Here is an 18,660-nt window from a genome sequence, read left to right on the forward strand (position 1 = left end):
TATTCCCGTTGCAACCTGTTTCTGTTTTGTATTTCGAACAGAGTTTAAGAACTGATGTGATGGATTTGAGTTTTTGTCTGTTTCTCTAATTGGGCTGTGGGTGCACATAAGTTATTTTAATAAGAATCAACTACTTTTTACCTGATTTTATTTTTAAAATCCCCATTTTTAATTCACATAACTATTCTGTATTTTGAATAATTAAAAACACACTTCTGTCATGTGATGGAAAACAGCATATCAAAAAAAAATTGTGCATAGTGGGGGCTGTGTTAGATGGGAACTGAAAACCAGAAGAACTCCGTCATCATGGTCGGCAGTTTGGTTTCTGGGTTCCAGTGTCTCTGTAAAGTGTTGCAGCATTGCTCTTATGGTTTTTCATCAGAATTCAGTTCTTAACACATTCCTTTTTTTCTTCTCTGCGATATGCGAGATATAGTTTATATAGAGTGTAACAGATATTCAAGAGTGGTTCCTACCTTTGCTTTATCATGTCCTGTGTGCACTGAGATGGGGTTATTGTTTTAAAATCACTTTCTTCACTTTTAATTGTAATGTATTTTAAAATTTTTTGACCCTTTAAGCACCTGTTGTAGAGCACTGAACGCAGTCAATGTTCAGTGATATCCTGCATGAGGAATTAAAAATTGACGGTAATTGTATAATTGCCTACAGCTGAATATCAGGCCATAACTTATTACATATTGAATTGTGTAATCTGCACAAGAGAAACATACACTACGCCAGGTCCTGTCACAGAATCAGCACAGGCAGCCCGAAGTGTTACACCCGTTCCTGCCTAATGGCACCTTAATTTTGTTATATAAAGATCATTGTCAAATACAATGTTAAACTAAAATGTATGCATTCTCCAAAATCATCTATATGCAAATGGTTTGCATCCTTCCATCTACAAAAGATGATGGACATGCAGTAAACAATCCATTTAGGTGGGGTGTCTATTCTGTGTGCACCTTTGCTGATGGCTGTGAAGTGACGCTGTGAGTTGCTGTTTTTGACTTTGCTGCCCATTGCCAAGCTGCTGTAACAACTGGTCATTGTGATATTGCACACCGGTCCACAAGATGTGTCACCATTTCCCTCTTTCACCAGCTAGTGACTCCCAAGTGCGATAGTTGACATTTATGGCCTTCATGTCATGCTTGCAAGCAAGGGAATTGAAGGTTATCAGGGGTAGATGGGAGTGTGGAATTCGAGCACAAACAGATCAGCCATGATCTTGTTGAATTGCGGAGCAGGCTAGAGGGGCTGAATGGCCTACTTCTCCTAATTCGTATGTTCGTATCCTCGAAGCGGAGCTTTGTGCTTCCAGGTGTATGCGATCTGCAAGTAAATAGTCTTTTGAGGATGACCCTAGCAAAAAAATGAAAGGCTATTGGATTCAGAAGGTAAACAGTTTTGCTGTTTGGTTTATAACATGGTTTCAATTCCTTGATTGAGAAACTTTTTTTTAACCTGGTTAATTCAATCTATTTGTCAAGCCGTGATGGTTAGGAAAGAGTTGACGAGTGCAAACTTTGTGTTAGAAATGATTTCTAAAAATGTCATCTTTGTGCTGGTGCCTGTGTATCATCCTATTTTATATCCATTCCTCTCCTCTGTACTAGGCTGCTGTTCTGTACATGTTAAAAGCTTGGTCAAGAGAGAGGTTTTAAGGAGGGTCTTAAAAGGAGGAGAGAGAAGTGAGAAGTTTAGGGAGATAATTTCAGAGCTTAAACAGCAGAAAGTATGGGTGCCAAGGATGGAGCCAAGAGAGTGGGGGATGTGTAAGAGGCCAGAGTGGAAGAATACAGTTTTTGGAGGAGGTTACAAGGATGGCGAGGGGTGAGGACATGCAGGGTTTTGAACACTAGGATGATAATTTTAAAATTGTGTTGGTGGAGCAAAAGCTAATATAGGTCATCGAGCACAGGGATGATGGTTGAACATGACTAGGTACGTGTTAGGGTGCGGGTAGCAGAATTTTGGATCAGCTGTAGTTTGTGGAAGGTGGGAAACCAGTCAGGAGAGTGTTCGAATGGTTTTGTCTGCAGGTGATAGCTCATCTGCTGCTGAAATCCTCATCATGCTGAGGCAGATGTGGAGATGGGCATTGTTAATGGAAAAGCATTTGAAAACCAGTCTGCTAACAATTACTGCATTCTGTAAAGCTTCCTCAGGTAACTCGATGAGTTTAAAACACGCAAACCAGTAAATAGGATGTACGTTCTCTCCTCCCTTAGTATGACACTTATTTGTGAAAAAGAAAGACCGACTTGCATTTTTTTATGATGTCAGGATGTCACAAAGCACTTTACAGCCAATGAAATACTTTGACGTGTAGTCACTGTTGTAATGTAGGAAACGCGGCAGCCAATTTGCACACAGCAAGCTCCCACAAACAGCAATGTGATAATGACCAGATAATCTGTTTTAGTGATGTTGAATTTAGGGATAATTATTGGCCAGGGTACTAGGGATAACTCCTCTGCTCTTCAAAATAGTGCCAGGGGATCTTTTATGACCAGAAGGTTGTGGGTTCAAGTTCCACTCCAGGGCGTGAGCACAACAATCTAGGCTGACACTTTAGTGCAGTACTGAGAGTGCTGTAAGACCCTGTCTGGACCCCCTCAGGTTGATGTAAAAGATCCCATAGCACTATTTTGAAAAGGAGCAGTGGAGTATTCCCTGATGTCCCGGCCAATATTTATCCCTCAGTCAACATCATGACCGATTATCTGGTCGTTAACTCGTTGCTGATGCAAATTAGCTGGCAAGTTTCCTACATTTACGACAGCGATTACACTTCAAAAGTACTTAATCGTCTGTAAAGCGCTTTGGGATGTCTGGTGGTTGTGAAAGGCTTTATATAAATGCAAGTCTTTTTTCCCTCACCTTGGAGAGCAAATGGGGCTTTGGTTTACCATCGCATCTGAAAGATGGCATCTCTGTTATTACATAACTCCTCCGTACTGCACTGAAGCGTCAGCCTGGATTTTTGTGCTCAAGTCTCTGGAGTGGGATTTGAATCTGCAGCCTTCTGATGCAGGCAAAAATGCTATCCACTTAGCCATGGCTGCGTGACCTCGGCTGATGGATTACTGTGATGGAATGAAAAATGTACAATGACCAAACTTGTACCCAGTGATAGAATAGATTCTCGTGTTAGTGTAATCCCTGTTTCTGTGATTTTCCCATTTCCATGCTGAAGTGTTTCAGCCATGAGGGTGGGAATCATACAAATTCTAGGCTCTGAGTGACCCTATCTATGCTTCTTTGTACTAGCTGGTAAACTAAGCTAGCGGACCTATTCTACCTTGTCAATTATTTCTGCTTTCTGCCTGGAAGCATTTACGCAAGCTCGAGGAACAGCATCTCGTTTACCGATTAGGCACACGACAGCCTGCTGGACTGAACGTTGAGTTCAATAATTTCAGAGCATGACAGGCCCCCCATTTTACTTTTATATTTAGTTATTTTTTTTGTGTTTATTTTATCTTAGATTGTTCAATTTGCCCACCAACTGTGTTTTTTTTCATGTTTGTACTTGTAGTTGTTCAGTTTACAGTCCGTTAACACCCTATCTGTACTAATGCTTTGACTTTCAACACACCATTAACATATTGTTTGCCTTTGCTCCATGACCTTCTGGTCGGTTATTCACCACGACCTTGTCCTTTCTACACCTTCTCCTTTGTTATCTCTTGCCCCACCCCCACTTTACTTGTTTATAACCTTTCACATTTCTAATATCAGCTAGTTCTGAAGAAGGGTCACTGACCTGAAACGTTAACTCTGCTTCTCTCTCCACAGATGCTGCCAGACCTGCTGAGTATTTCCAGCATTTCTTGTTTTTTTTTCAGATTTCCAGCATCCGCAGTATTTTGCTTTTATTTTAGTATTTGTAGTGCACTGTCAATTTGGAATCGTATTTCCCTAGCATTATCACTCGAGTGTGGTATGAACTAAATGGTGTGCTTGTCAGTTTTGCTGTGCTCAGAGTTCCAGCACCTTTAGAAGTAACATCTTCCAGTACAAGGGGCCAATCTTTAATGAGGCTTAGTCGTCTGGAGGAAATTTGATTATTGTGTTGAAGGGGGAGTAAGTTGTAAATGTGTTGCTTCTATAGCAGTGCAGTATTTTAACACAAATTACTAATTTGTCTTGGGAAAATGTTTCCATTTCTGTGAATACTCTTGATTTACTAATTCACTTTGACATTTCATTATTAATTTTTTGTCCACTTCATTACTGCTGGGAAGCACCTTCAGGTTTCCTGTATTTCAGGAATGTTATGCCTCTAAGATGCATAAATTTCATAAATTAATTGACCCCATTTTACAGCTTGATCATTTTTAGCTATTTAAACTACCTGTTCATGTTGCGTTCAGGTTCCTATTACTGCCTTTAGTACAAAGGTCCAGTTTAACTGTTGACGAAATTGGACAATGCAAACAAAGGAAGAAATTTACTGTCGACACAGCTTTGTCAATAATTGTCCCCTCTAGAAAACTAGGACTTAAAAAATCCCTCTCACCTACCCGGTGTAGAATGGTATCCTTCATTCTGTAACATTGAGTAAAAGGTTTTTATTCTAGACTAGCAGACTTCCACAAAATATTTGCGGTCGAATTAGTATCCTCATTGCAACAGTACTTCTTTAAATACAGAATTTCTAGTAATTCCTTCATTAGAATTAAATCTTCTCACCCTTGAAAAAGCTACATAAAGCTGTCCATGTGTAAAAGCAGGCCTAGGAATATAAATACAAATTAAGAGTCTGGCCTTGTGACTTGTTTATAGTCATATAATATGAAAGGCTAATTGGGAACTGTTTTCTCCTGAGTTGAAATGGCAGGTTTACATCTGATGTGCTCAATATTATTTGAGGTATAGAAATATAGAAAAATAGGAGCAGGAGTAGGCCATTCTGTCCTTTGAGCCTGCACCGCCCATTCAATACGATCATGGCTGATTATCCAAACTTAGTACCCTGTTCCCGCTTTCTCCTCGTATCCCTTGATCCCTTTAGCCCTAAGAACCATATCTAACTCGCTTGAAATATTTAATGATTTGGCCTCAACTGCTTTCTGTGGTAGAGAATTCCACAGGTTCACCACTCTCTGGGTGAAGAAATCCCTCCTCATCTCAGTCCTAAATGGCTTACCCCTTATCCTTACCCTGTGACCGCCTAGTCCTGGACTCCCCCGCCATCGGGAACATCCTTCCTGCATCTAGTCTGTCCAGTCCTGTTAGAATTTTATATAAACCCTCTATTTATTGAACGCTACTTGTTATAATTACAACATCTATCATTAAAGAAAACAGCTTCCTAACTACCAATCTTGTTCAATCACGAAGTCCGTGTTTAGGATTCAAGTTTTGTAGCAACATTATAACTGCTCTTTCCTTGAGTCTAAGCTTGTGTGGTGGCATGCCCATTGGAGTTGAACTGTGTAGAAACTCTGGAGGGTATAGACTGTTATCTTTTTTTGACTATAGAATCTTTTAATTCACCTGATGGCTTTTTCACTCAAATCTAATGAATTTTTATTTTTAGCACAAAGAATCTCTTTCAAGTAATTTGTATCAAATAATTGTCCCTGCCATTTTGCCATACTTAACCAATTCCATCATCTCATCCCCCACCCTGCTATGTCCCCCTCCCTCCCACATGCATGTTACGTGCGTCCCTCGGGCCTCTGCATGCACCAGGCTGTACCCATCAAATCAACCCACCAACAGATGCATCCCTTAAACTGATCAATCAACCAGTCTGGATAGACAAAAACCAAGTAGTAGTATAGATTCTTCCATGCGTCCTGTATTATTTCTGCTTTTAATTTCTTTACTGTTTGAAAATGCTTTTGTTGGACAGACCTGTCTGGGAGGTTGGTGGCGTTAGCAGTGTTGTCAGCTCCGTCTATCAGCTGTACACTTGGGCTATGCAAAATTGTAGCCGAGGCTGTCTATAGTGCTGACCATACAGTCATTGGAGGCTGGAACATCTCACTTTGTGATCAGATGTGATCAGCTGGCCTGTAGCGTTGTGAATGAACTTTCTGGTGTAGCTTGTCTTATAAAGTAGGATGAAAATGTGGACCATTTTCCATATTTTGGGTGCCTCCTCTCGGTGAAGGCATAGATGGCTCCATTGTGCCAGCTCAGCCTTCAGCCAACTGAGGAAGAGAGTATTTGAGGATTAGGATCATGGTTTACTGGCAGCAGTGATTCCTGCACTCCTATAGGCTTCGGACACTTGGACTGCAAGTACCTCAAAGAAGAGAAGTACCACCTGAGGTGCTTCCGCAAGATCCTCCAAACCCAATGGCAAGGTAGGCAGTCCAACAGCAGTGTCCTCTCCCAAGTGAATCTGCCTAGCATTGGGCCGCCAATCCCCCAAAACAAGCTCCTTTGGGCGGGATATGTCGTTTGCATGGCTGACACTAGATTCCCAAAGCATTTGTTGTACTCACAACTTCCAGGAGGATACTAGGAACACTTTAAAAATGTCTTCAAAGCATCCCTGAAGAGATCAAACATTGCTGTCGACTCATGGGAGTCCATGGCTGGTGACAATCGTAGATGGAGAAAACTCATTTGGGAAGGCATCATATACCTCGAGGAACTTCGGGAACATGTGGAGGCGAAGTCGAGGCATTGGAGGGAGCACACAAACCTCCAAACTATTCATCTATCTGACCCTTCAAGTTACCACCTGCCCATCACGGCAGAGTCTGCAGATCACGCATTGGACTTATCAGTCGTCTCAGAACCTAGCAAACTGTAGTGGAAGCAAGTGATCCTCGATCCCGAGGGACTGCCTAAGAGGCAGTAAGGTGTAATGAGTAGTGCAGAAAGGAGTTGAATGTCTTGTTCAATGAGTGGTAAGTACTAATACACCAAGCATGCGCTCCAAAAAAAGGCTGCGTAAACTTCCTCTTTGAAGTGAGTGAGAAAGGGAACAGCTGCAGAGCATTTGCTTATCTTGAGCTGTTCCTGCAAATTTCATTCAACTGTACCATCTGGCACGGAGCCACAGTAACTGGAGTCATTAATGTTAACATTTGTGCACTTTCAGAATCTTAGGTTGCTGGGATAAAATATCCCATTGGATGTGTAGTATCTGCATTTAAAAGATGCTTCAGTTGGTCAGTCTCAGAAATGCTGAAGCAGTGATGTGTACATGTGCATATGACTTTCTTGAGCTGACTCCTGCTCAATGGGTTAGTCTGCTTGTGTTTTTCCTACAAGGTAGCTTGGTTTGTGTGTGTGAACTGGTGGACAGAGGCTAAAGTTACTGCTGTTTCCCAAAGTCTAAGCTGGACTTGTGGTGGGAATGTGAATTGAGTTTTCTTTCAGGTAATTCACCTTCACTAGCCGCCTATAGACTAATTCCACAGGCACTTGTAGAATTAATTTATTTCTATTTTTAAGAAGGGAAGGAAGACTTGGATTTATATATTTGTGTATTTTATATCATCTTTCATGACCTCCGGACGTCCCAAAGCGACTGGAAGGTCGCAAATGTCACCCCACTATTTAAGAAGGGAGGCAGAGAGAAAACAGGAAATTACAGGCCTGTTAGCCTTATCAGTGGTTGGGAAAATGCTAGAATCTATTCTAAAGGATGTGATAAATGGACACTTGGATAATCTGGGCATAGTCAACATGGATTTATGAATGGGAAATTGTGTTTGACGAACCTGTTAAGTTTTTTTGAGGCTATTACTAACAGAATTGATAAATGGTGGACGTGGTATACTTGGGTTTTCAGAAGGCTTTTGATAAAGTCCCCCACAGGAAGTTGGTTAGCAAAATTAAAGCACATGGGATAGGAGGTAATATACTGGCATGGATTAAGGATTGGTTAATAGGCAGAGAGTAGGAACAAATGGGTCATTCTCGCATTGGCAGGCTGTAACTAGTGGGGTACCACAGGGATCAGTGCTTGGGCCCCAGCTGTTCATATATATCAATAATTTGGATGTGGAGACCAAATGTAGTCTTTCCAAAAGACAAAGTTAGGTGGGAATGTGTGTTGTGAGGAATATGCAAAGTGTCTTCAAGGGGATTTAGACAGACTTAGTGAGTGGGCAAGAATATGGCAGATGGAATATAATGTGGAAAAATGTGAAGTTATCCACTTTGGTAGGAGGAATAGATGTGCAGAGTATTTCTTAAATGGTAAGAGATTAGAAAGTGTAGATGTACAAAGGCACCTGGTGTCCTTGTCAATAAGTCTCTGAATGCTAACCTGCAGGTGCAGCAAGCAATTAGGAAGGCTAATTAGGAAGCCTTTATTGCAAGAGGATTTGAGTACAGGAGTGGTGAAGTCTTGCTTTAATTGTACAGAACCATGATTAGACTGCATCTGTAGTGTGTGCAGGTTTGGTCCCCTTACCTTAGGAAGGATATTATTGCCATAGAGGCAGTGCAACGAAGGTTCAGCAGACTTGTTCCCGATTTGGCAGGACTGCCCTATGAAGAGAGATTTGGGAAACTGGGCCCGTATTCTCCATAGAGTTTTGAAGAACGAGAGGTGATCTCATTGAAACCTACAAAATACTTACTGGAATAAGGTAGATGCAGCTAAGATGTTTTTCTTGGTTGGGGAGTCTAGAACCAGGGGGCACAATTTCAACATAAGGGGGAAGCCACTTAGGACAGAGATGAGGAGAAATTTCTTTACTCAGAGGGTTGTGAATCTTTGGAATTCTTTATCTACCCCAGAGGGCTGTGCAAGTTCAGTTATTGAGTATGTTTAAAGCAGAGATTGACAGATTTCTAAATATCAGTGACATAAGGAGATATGAGGATAGTGTGGGAAAAAGGCATTGAAGTGGAGGATCAGCCATGATGGTATTGAATGGCGGGGCAGGTTCAATGGGCTGAATGGCCTACTCCTATTCCTATGTTTACAGCTTATTAAGTACTTGAGCAGTCGCTGTTGTAGGAAATGTAGTATCCAATATACACACAGCAAGCTCCCACACACAGCAATGCAATAATAACCAGATAATCTCAATCTCTCTGATGTTGGTTGAAGGATAAATATTGGCCAGGGCAAACTTGCCTGATCTGAGTGTTTCCAGGATTATCTGTTTGTTTCAGCTTTCCAGCATCTGCAGTATTTTGTTTTGCTGTTCTCTTCACAATTTTTAAATTTCCAGGTTAGTTTTGCCCCGTGTGTCTCAGCTCCTAAAGAAGGGCAGTGACAATTAAGTGGGATCAATCCACTGTTGTTTACTTCTTAACTAGGATATTAAAAACTTGCTGGGGAACAAGGTGCATAGCAAAAAATGTAAATATGTCTGGTAATAATGTGCCCATTTCAAACAATGGGCACGCAGGAAATCTTTCCAGTGTCAGTGGCGTTTAGGTTGTTGGGGAGGTGGAGGGTGGGTAGTAGGGAAGGAGCTTGAAGCCGCTTCCTTTAACCTTTTGTGCAGGACAGGTGCATTGAGCTGAGAGATTTTCTGCCGTATGCACTTCGTCAAGTCGTAACACACCTTCGTAGAAACTGAGTGTCTGCATTTAGAACTGCAGGGAATGTGAATGTTGGCTGGGAAATGTCAGTACCAAGGGAGAGGGAGCTGCTGATTCTGATATAAAAGAATTAAAGCGATGGTAGCAGAGCTGCGGGCACAGCTTTAGCTGTGTTCTTAAAAATTTTAGGGTTTGTCTTGCGCGACTATAGACCAGAAAGTGCTTCGCAAGATTGTTTGCTCTGATTTAAAATAATGTGACTCTGACAATGTTGAGTAAAATTGGAGTATTGAAGGAGCTTGTATTATGTGTTATGAAAGTGCTTCCATTTTTTGTTAAATGCTTTTTGAGGACACCTGTTTAAATTGTGGAAATGAATTCATTTTGGAAAGGACACTTGAGATGTGTTTGAAAACAACCTTTACTGGTTATCACATGCCTTATGATAAACAACAGAAACCTTGGTGACTTGAGGGAGATGTTTACAAGAGAAGTGATATTTATTTATTTATTTAGAGATACAGCACTGAAACAGGCCCTTCGGCCCATCAAGTCTGTGCCGACCATCAAACACCCATTTATACTAATCCTACATTAATCCCATATTCCCACCACATCCCCACAATTCCCCTACCACCTACCTATACTAACGGCAATTTATAATGGCCAATTTACCTATCAACGTACAAGTCTTTGGCTGTGGGAGGAAACCGGAGCACCCGACGAAAACCCACGCAGTCACAGAGAGAACTTGCAAACTCCGCACAGGCAGTACCCAAAATTGAACCCGGGTTGCTGGAGCTGTGAGGCTGCGGTGCTAACCCCGATATGTCAAGATTTATGATAATCAGGAGGTCACTTTTGAGATTTTTTAATTTTTTGGTTGGGTTGTGCATTGTTTTGGTCAACCAGCCAAGAGAGAAAAACCCTCATCTCTTCCTCCACTTCTCTGAAAAGCCCTGAGAGTTCAGTGTGTGAGAGCTACAACCCCTAATGCTGCAATTCTCCTGAGAAGCTGGAAAAACCTGCTGGATTAATCCTCAAAGCCACCTGAAAAGCACTGCTCCAGAAAAGATTCCAGTGACCTATGTGTTCTTGGACGCCAGACTGTGTGCCATTTTGGGACACAGCATATCTCATCCGTTTTCTTCAAGAATAAAGTATTTGGCCATAGTGTTCTTCTTTTGTCTTTTTTTTTGTTAAAGAGCTCTGCAGAGAAAATGTCTTTCTTTAACCTGTGTCTGTGGGGCAGGGGAGTTGGATATTTTAAAAAGGGAACTTTCATATTTCAATCTGTTAATGCTTTGCTTCGTTACTGGATAAGTCTTGTTTTATAATCTGATTTTGTTTGTTAAGGAAACATGGTTGGTGTATTTTATTCTGGGGTAAAGAACAGAGTATATGATTGACTATCGGTAGCTGGGTAAACATTTAAAGTTGTGAACTGTGGCGAGGTGGAACTCCTCCCACCTTGGTCATAACCTATATACTATAGAGGGTACAGAGGAGATTTACGAGATGTTGCCGAGACTGGAAAAATGCAGCTATGTGGAAAGATTGGATAGGCTGGGGTTGTTGTCCTTGGATCAGAGGAGGCTCAGGAAAGATTTGATTGAAATGTATAAAATTGTGAGGGGCCTGGATAGAGTGGATGGGAAGGGCCTGTTTACCTTCGCAGAGAGGTCAGTGACTGGGGGGCATAGATTTAAAGTGATTAGTCGGAAGATTAGAGGGGAGATGAGGAAACATTTTCACCCAGAGGATGGTAGGGTCTGGAACTCACTGTCTGAAAGGGTAGTAGAGGCAGAAACCATCAACTCATTTAAAAGGTGTCTGGATATGCAGCTCAAGTGTTGTAACCTGCAGGGCTACGGACCAAATGCTGGAAGATGGGGTTAGGCTGGGTGGCTCATTTTTTAGCCGGTGCAGATATGATGGGCCGAGTGGCCTGTTTCTGTGCAATTAACTTCATGATTCTATGAAATGTATTTCACTATGAAAACAATTGACTGCTTAAGTAGGTGTGGTTCTAAGATCTGTTTCATTGAACAAAGCCTTGTGTTGAACTCAGTGTCTTTGCTATGTATTTAACTGCTTCATTATAGCATGTTACTCCCAAGGGAAAAGCTGTTGAGCTAAATTAGTGTTACGTGATCTGTCAATCTTACCCTCTATTTGGGTAACCCAGATTGTGAATAGAAACCAAATTGAGCCTAAATAAATGCTGTTTAAGAGAATATGACTACTTTGGGTTGGTTCTTCCTCCTCCTGCATATCACATCTGGTGTGTCAAGATATGCTGGATTTGTGACCTATTCCTTGGTTGCTGCCAGTGCTGCTAATGAACAGTTGCTTGGAGGAACCATCCAATATTGTACTGAGGATTCTAAAAATTCCATGACTCTGGATCACGCCCCAATTTTGAGACCTTTTCCTGGGGGATAAAAATACGCACATAGGCTATATCCTCAACTTGAACTGAATTTTAACTTTTATAAGTAGAGTGCTTTGCACGCAAATTTTACAGTATGTTGGTTCCATCCATTCGTGGAAACACACATCTGATACAGCTATCCTCTCCCTGCCAGCTTTTTAAACACTAAAGTAGATAGTAGTTATTGTGTTGGAATATATCACTACCAAATCGGAGACCTGTGTTCTAGTCATTATTGATATTCATGCTATCCCGTAAGGGGAATATTTTGCCCTACCTTGGTTGTTCAGATATGACCATTCAGGAGAAGAAAACAGTGTGGGGTGATCCTTTGGGACATTGCTCCTGAATACTTTTCTAAAGAGTGGGATTGATAGTAATGTCTTTTTGTGTGCAGCTTATATTTTGTTGTTTGTCTCCTACAGTGTTGTGGAAGTTCGAGCACGGTGCTGCCTGAGACGCTACTATTTATATCAACTCTGGATGGAAGCTTACATGCTGTCAGCAAACAAACAGGCTCAATTAAATGGACCTTGAAAGAAGGCAAGCAACATCTTTGTGTCTTGGATATATGCAAAAATATAATTTTATTTCTAGTTATAGTGTAGTTTTAATTTTATATTTTTTTTAACAATCAGCTTCCCTTGACCCATGGGCCATCCATGGTTGGGGTGGGAAGAATGTTCGGACACAATTCATTGATTCGGTAGCAAAACCAATTACCAAAATGCACACAACAGCACCTGGTGCGACTGTTGATTATTTTAAAACTCTTTCTCATGTTACAACCGAGGCAGGACGAGTGCACTGTTAATTCAGTCCCACTTCTCCATAGATCGCAACATATCAAATCTTCCCACTTACCAAAACAGCCAATTAGATATTCTATTTGTCCCCATAATAAAGTACACCAGCCAGGTCTCTTTAATAAACAACAAAATTGTCCATTTATTATAAAACCAAGTCTTAATAATGAAGTAAATATATACATGAATTGAAATATTAAAGCCCCATATTTTTTATAACCTAGCCCCGTCATACACTCGCATCTAAAAACCAGTTAACCGGGAAAAAAAGGGGTTTTTGTTCACATCTGTCAAAGAGATGGAAGGAATAAAAAAACATAGTCTGAAAAGATATAGAAGGAAGTCCTTTGGTTTGGCAAGGTGTCCCAAAGTCGAATAGTTGATGGCCACTAGGAGTCTTTCCAGGCGAGGTTGCTGAACAGTCTGCTTTGGGTAGGCGTTCAAAGAAATTCAACTGCAGAAGGCTTTACATAGGTCTTCCATCAAGTGTGCAGCAACAGAGGTGTTAGTTCTCACACACATTCGATGCAAAGTCTCTTTAAAGGTGCAAGATTTCTGCAAGTATTCAGGATGCCTTCAAAAATACAGGCAGCAACAGTGCAACTTCATACAAGCCTTTGTTTTTCAAGAGCAGGGATTCTTCAAAGAGAGGTAACTGTTTTCTTCTGAACTCCTGGCAGATCTATATCAAATTCCAATTGCTTGCTTTTAGTCCAAAAACCAGCATATCTATTTTTTCTGGGATGTGGGTGTCGCTGGCTAGGCCAGCATTTATTGCCCATCCCTAATTGCTCTTGAAATGGCTCGGCCATTTCAGAAGGCATTTTAAGAGTCAAGCACATTGCTGTGGGTCTGGAATTCAATAAATAAATGTGGAATTAAAAGCTAGTCTAATGGTGACCATGAAAACATTATCAATTGTTGTAAAAACCCATCTGGTTCACCAGTGTCCTTTAGAGAAGGAAATCTGCCATCTTCACCTGGTCTGGCCGGCATGTGACTCCAGACCCACAGCAAGATAAGGACGGCAGATTTCCTTCCCTAAAGGACATTCGTGAACCAGATGGGTTTTTAGAACAATCGACAATGGTTTCATGGTCACCATTAGACTAGCTTTTTTTTAATTCCCAGATTAATTTAATTCAGATTTCATCATCTGCCATGATGGGATTCGAATCTTTTAATGGTTCAAAGTGAAACTAAACTTTTTCTAAGCAAGTCTCATGCTAGTCATAAATTCTCTATTGTCACAACAAAGAATAGCTCTTAAGTCAAACCCCCTGTGGTATTTACATGAAATCACCTAGTTTCCAGTACTTGTTTACTGGTTAAACATTTGTTGAACTTCCTTTTAAAATAAACACCCAAAGTTCAGCAATCTCCATGAAATCCTTTTTTAGTTTAAGAAAAATATAGATTCCAAGTTTTAACACAAAAATTAGAAATTCCATAGCACCTCTGTCCTTGGTGAAATGAAATTTTTGAATGCGTTTCATTACAATGTAATAAAAATAGAAGTTGAAAACATTTTAAAACACATTTTCCACACTCATGCCCCCCCCCCATTGTAGTTAATACAATTTTGCTTTGTATCATCTTTACTCATATACTCAAACAAAGCTAGATTCGTGACAACGTATCTGCAATAACATTATTTTTTCCCGAAATGTGGACGGTCTTCAAGTGATAGGGTTGCAACAGTAAACTCCATCGCAATATTCTGGCATTCTGGGTTTTAAATTTTTTCCACAAAGCTTAGTGGGTTATATCATAACATATCAATGTTTCTCTGTAGTCGTGCAGACATTGACTTCAAAATATTTAAAAGCCAATAATAGACCGAAAGTTTCTTTTTCCACGGTGGAATATCTTTTTTGGTGTCTATTTTAATTTTTTTGTAAAGTATCCCACTGGTCTTTCTATGCCTGATGCATCATGATGTAACAGGACTGCATGAACCCACAGGTCAGTAGCATCAATTACTACCTTGAAGGGCTTAGTGAAATTTGGAGCAGCCAACACTGGTTCGTTAGTCAAAATAGCCTTCAGCTTTTCAAAAGATGCCTGACACTCCCCTGACCATACTCCTTTGATTTTCTTTTTCTGTTAGTGGGGCAGCTACAGTGCTGAAATTTGGTACAAAATTTCAGTGGAATCCACGTAACCCCAAAAACTGCATGATTTCTCACTTAATCTTAAGGGTAGGGAACTCCACCAATGCTTGTACTTAAGCTGTTGTAGGCAACACTTGTCCATGCCCTACTATATTGCCAAGGTAGGTCACACTCACTTTTGGGAATTCTCTTTTGGCCAGGTTTACCACTAAATCAGCTGCTTGTGATTTTTTTAAACACAACTTTTGGCTGTTTCAAGTGTTCCTTCTAAGTGTTACTCTATACCAGCACATCATAAACATAAACTACACAGTTAGGAACACTGGCTGCCGCTTGATTCCTTAGTCTCTGAAAGATTACCGGGGAATTTTTTTAGCCTGAATGGCATCACCCGACACTGGTAAAGACGGTCTGGTGTAACAAAAGCTGATATTTCTTTATCTCAGGGTGTTAAAGGAACTTGCCAGTATCCCTATAACAAATCGTTTTTTATTTGTTCATGGGATGTGGGTGTCGTGGGCTAGGCCAGCATTTATTGCCCATCCCTAATTGCCCGTGAGAAGGTGGTGAACTGCTATCTTTGTAAGAAACATGGCACTGCCCACTGTTCATACAGTCTTCCAAGCGAGGAATTGGGTAGGAATCTGCCTTTGTTACTGCATTAACTTTTCTGTAGTCTATACAAAGTCAGGTTGACTGGTCATGTTTAGGCACTAATTATTATTGGTGAGCTCCAGATGATTTGACTAGGTTCAGTTAAGTTGTTTGCCAGCATGTATTGGATTTCTGCTTTTACCTGGGCCTGTTTGTCTGGACTTAAGTGGTAAGGGTGCTGTTTTATAGGAATGGATTCCCCTACATCCACATGTGTGGCTAAGGTTGTACATCCTGGCTTATCCCTACAGATTCTTTTAAATGCTGTGAGTAGCCTTGTTGGATCTTCCTGTTGTTCTGCATCTAAATATGAAAGCATGGTGTACAATCTTCCTAACAATTCTGCATTAGCTAACCGGATATTAGGAGGCTCAATTGGAGAATTGTCTAGGCCTCCTTCTGCCTCATCCTCGTTATTCCTCTCATTCTTCACTGTCCCTACTACCTGACATACCTGTGCTTGCTTATCCTCCTCCCGACGATAATGTTTCAGCCTATTGTTATAACGCAGTTGGCATTTTTTCTGATGATCTGGGGTGTCAATCACATAATTTACCTTACCAATTCTTTTGACCGCTTTATACGGACCACTGAACCGTGCTTTTAATGGTTCACCCTGTAAAGGTAATAATACTAACACTTCATCCTCTGGTTAAAATGGGATGTGTGCATCACTGGCAAGGCCAGCATTTGTTGCCCATCCCTAATTGCTTGAGGAGGTGAGCTGCCTTCTTGAACCGCAACAGTCCATGTTAGGGAGGGAATTCCACGATTTTGTTCCAGCGACAGTAAAGGAACGAAGATATATTTCCAAGTCAGGATGATGTGTGGCTTGGAGGGGAACTTTCAGATGGTGTTTCCATGCGTCTGCTGCCCTTGTCCTTGGTGACAGAGGTTGTAGGTTTGGAAGGTGCTGTTGAAGGAGGTGTGAGTTGCTGCGGTGCATCTTGTATATGATACACACTGCTGCCACTGTGCGTGCATGGTGGAGGGAATGAATGTGGTAGTTGGGGTGTTGATCAAGCGGGCTGCTTTGTCATGGATGGTGTCGTGTCTTGAGTATTGTAGGAGTTGCACTCATCTGGGCAACTAGAGAGTATTCCATCACACTCCTGACTTGTAGATGGTGGACAGGCTTTGGGGAGTCAGGAGGTGGACTACAAAATTCCCAGCCTCTGACCTGTTACAGATACAGTATTTATGTGGCTGCTCCTGTTCAGTCAGTGATAACCTCCAGGGTGGTAGTGTGGGATTCAGTGATGGTAATGCCATTGAATGTCATGGAGAGATGGTTGGATTCTCTCTTCTCGGAGATGTCTGGCACTTGGGTGGCACGAATGTTACTTGCCACTTATCAGCCCTGGTCTGAATATTGTCCAAGTCTTGCTGCATATGGACATGGACAGCTTCAGTATCTGAGGAGTTGCGAATGGCACTGAACATTGTACAATCATCAGCAAACATCTCCACTTCTGACCTTATGATGAAGGGAAGGTGATTGATGAAGCAGCTGAAGTTGGTTGTGCCGAGGACACTATCCTGAGGAACTCCTGCAGCAATATCCTGCGACTGAGATGATTGACCTTCAACAACCACAATAATTTTTTGTGCTAAATATAACTCTGACCAGTGGAGAGTTTTCGCTTGATTCCCATTGACTTCAATTTATCTAGGGTTCCTTGATGCCACACTCTGTCTAATGGTGCCTTGATATCAAGGACATTCACTCTCACCTCCCCAGGAGTTCAGCTCTTTTGTCCATGTTTGGACCATGACTGTAATGAGGTCAGGAGCTGAGTGCGCCTGGCAGAACCAAAACTGAGCATCAGTGAGCAGGTTGTTGCTGTTTAAGTGGCACTTGATAGCATTGTCAATGGCACCTTTGATCACATTACTGATGATCGAGAGTAGACTGATGGGGCGATAATTGGCCGGATTGGATTTGTCCTGCTTTTTGTGGGCAAGGATATACCTGGGTAATTTTCCACATTGTCGGGAAGATGCCAGTGTTGTCGCTGTACTCTAACAGCTTGGCTAGTGCGCTTCATAGAATCATGGAAAGTTTACGGCACAGAAAGAGGCCACTTAGCCTATCGTGTCTGCGCCGGCTGAAAAAGAGCAACCCAGCTTAATCCCACCTTCCAGCATTTGGTCTGTAGCCCTGCAAGTTACTGCACTTGAGATGCATATCCAGACACTCCTTAAATGAGTTGAGGGTTTCTGCCTCTACTACCCTTTCAGACAGTGAGTTCCAGACCCCTACCACCCTCTGGGTGAAAAAATGCTTCCTCATCTCCCCTCTAATCTTCCTACCAATCACTTTAAACCTATGCCCCCTAGTCACTGACCTCTCTGCTAAGGTAAATAGGCCCTTCACATCAACTATCCAAGCCCCTCACAATTTTGTATATTTCAATCAAATCTCCCCTCTTCCTCCTCTGTTACAAGGAGAACAACTCCCAGCCTATTCAATCTTTCCTCATAGCTGCATGAAGTTTTGTGGAAGTTTCTTCTCTTTGTTGGCTGGCAGAGTCATAGAACCAGTGAAGTTATAGCACAGGAGGAGGTCATATGGCCCATTTTGTTTATGCCAGCCCATTGTTAAAGGAGTCCAAAATTGTCCCAGTACCCTCCTCTGTGCAGTCCTATATAGAACATAGAACATAGAACATACAGCACAGAACAGGCCCTTCGGCCCACAATGTTGTGCCGATCCTTTGTCCTCTGTCAAGGACAATTTAATCTATACCCCATCATTCTCCTTTATCCATATACCTATCCAAAAGCCTTTTGAAAGTCCCTAAAGTTTCTGACTCAACAACTTCCCCGGGCAAGGCATTCCATGCCTCGACCACTCTCTGGGTAAAGAACCTTCCCCTGACATCCCCCTTATATCTCCCACCCTTCACCTTAAATTTATGACCCCTTGTAACGCTTTGCTCCACCCGGGGAAAAAGTTTCTGACTGTCTACCCTATCTATTCCCCTGATCATCTTATAAACCTCTATCATGTCACCCCTCATCCTTCTCCTTTCTAATGAGAAGAGGCCTAGAATGTTCAGCCTTTCCTCGTAAGACTTATTCTCCATTCCAGGCAACATCCTGGTAAATCTCCTCTGCACCCTCTCCAAGGCTTCCACATCCTTCCTAAAATGAGGCGACC

At 41.6% G+C, this 18,660-nt stretch overlaps 1 protein-coding gene across 1 annotated transcript in view; it reads left to right on the forward strand.

The window, feature by feature from the left end:
- The window catches only part of LOC137384447 (serine/threonine-protein kinase/endoribonuclease IRE1-like), a 113,297-nt gene that overhangs the window by 29,021 nt on the left and 65,616 nt on the right, over positions 1-18,660 (forward strand). Inside the window, exon 2 of the mRNA XM_068058518.1 lies at positions 12,349-12,466. Within this exon, the coding sequence (XP_067914619.1) occupies positions 12,349-12,466 (118 nt within the window). The remainder of the gene's footprint in view (positions 1-12,348; positions 12,467-18,660) is intronic.

This window comes from Heterodontus francisci, chromosome 26 (genome assembly GCF_036365525.1).
Source record: "Heterodontus francisci isolate sHetFra1 chromosome 26, sHetFra1.hap1, whole genome shotgun sequence".
Lineage (NCBI taxonomy): Eukaryota > Metazoa > Chordata > Chondrichthyes > Heterodontiformes > Heterodontidae > Heterodontus > Heterodontus francisci.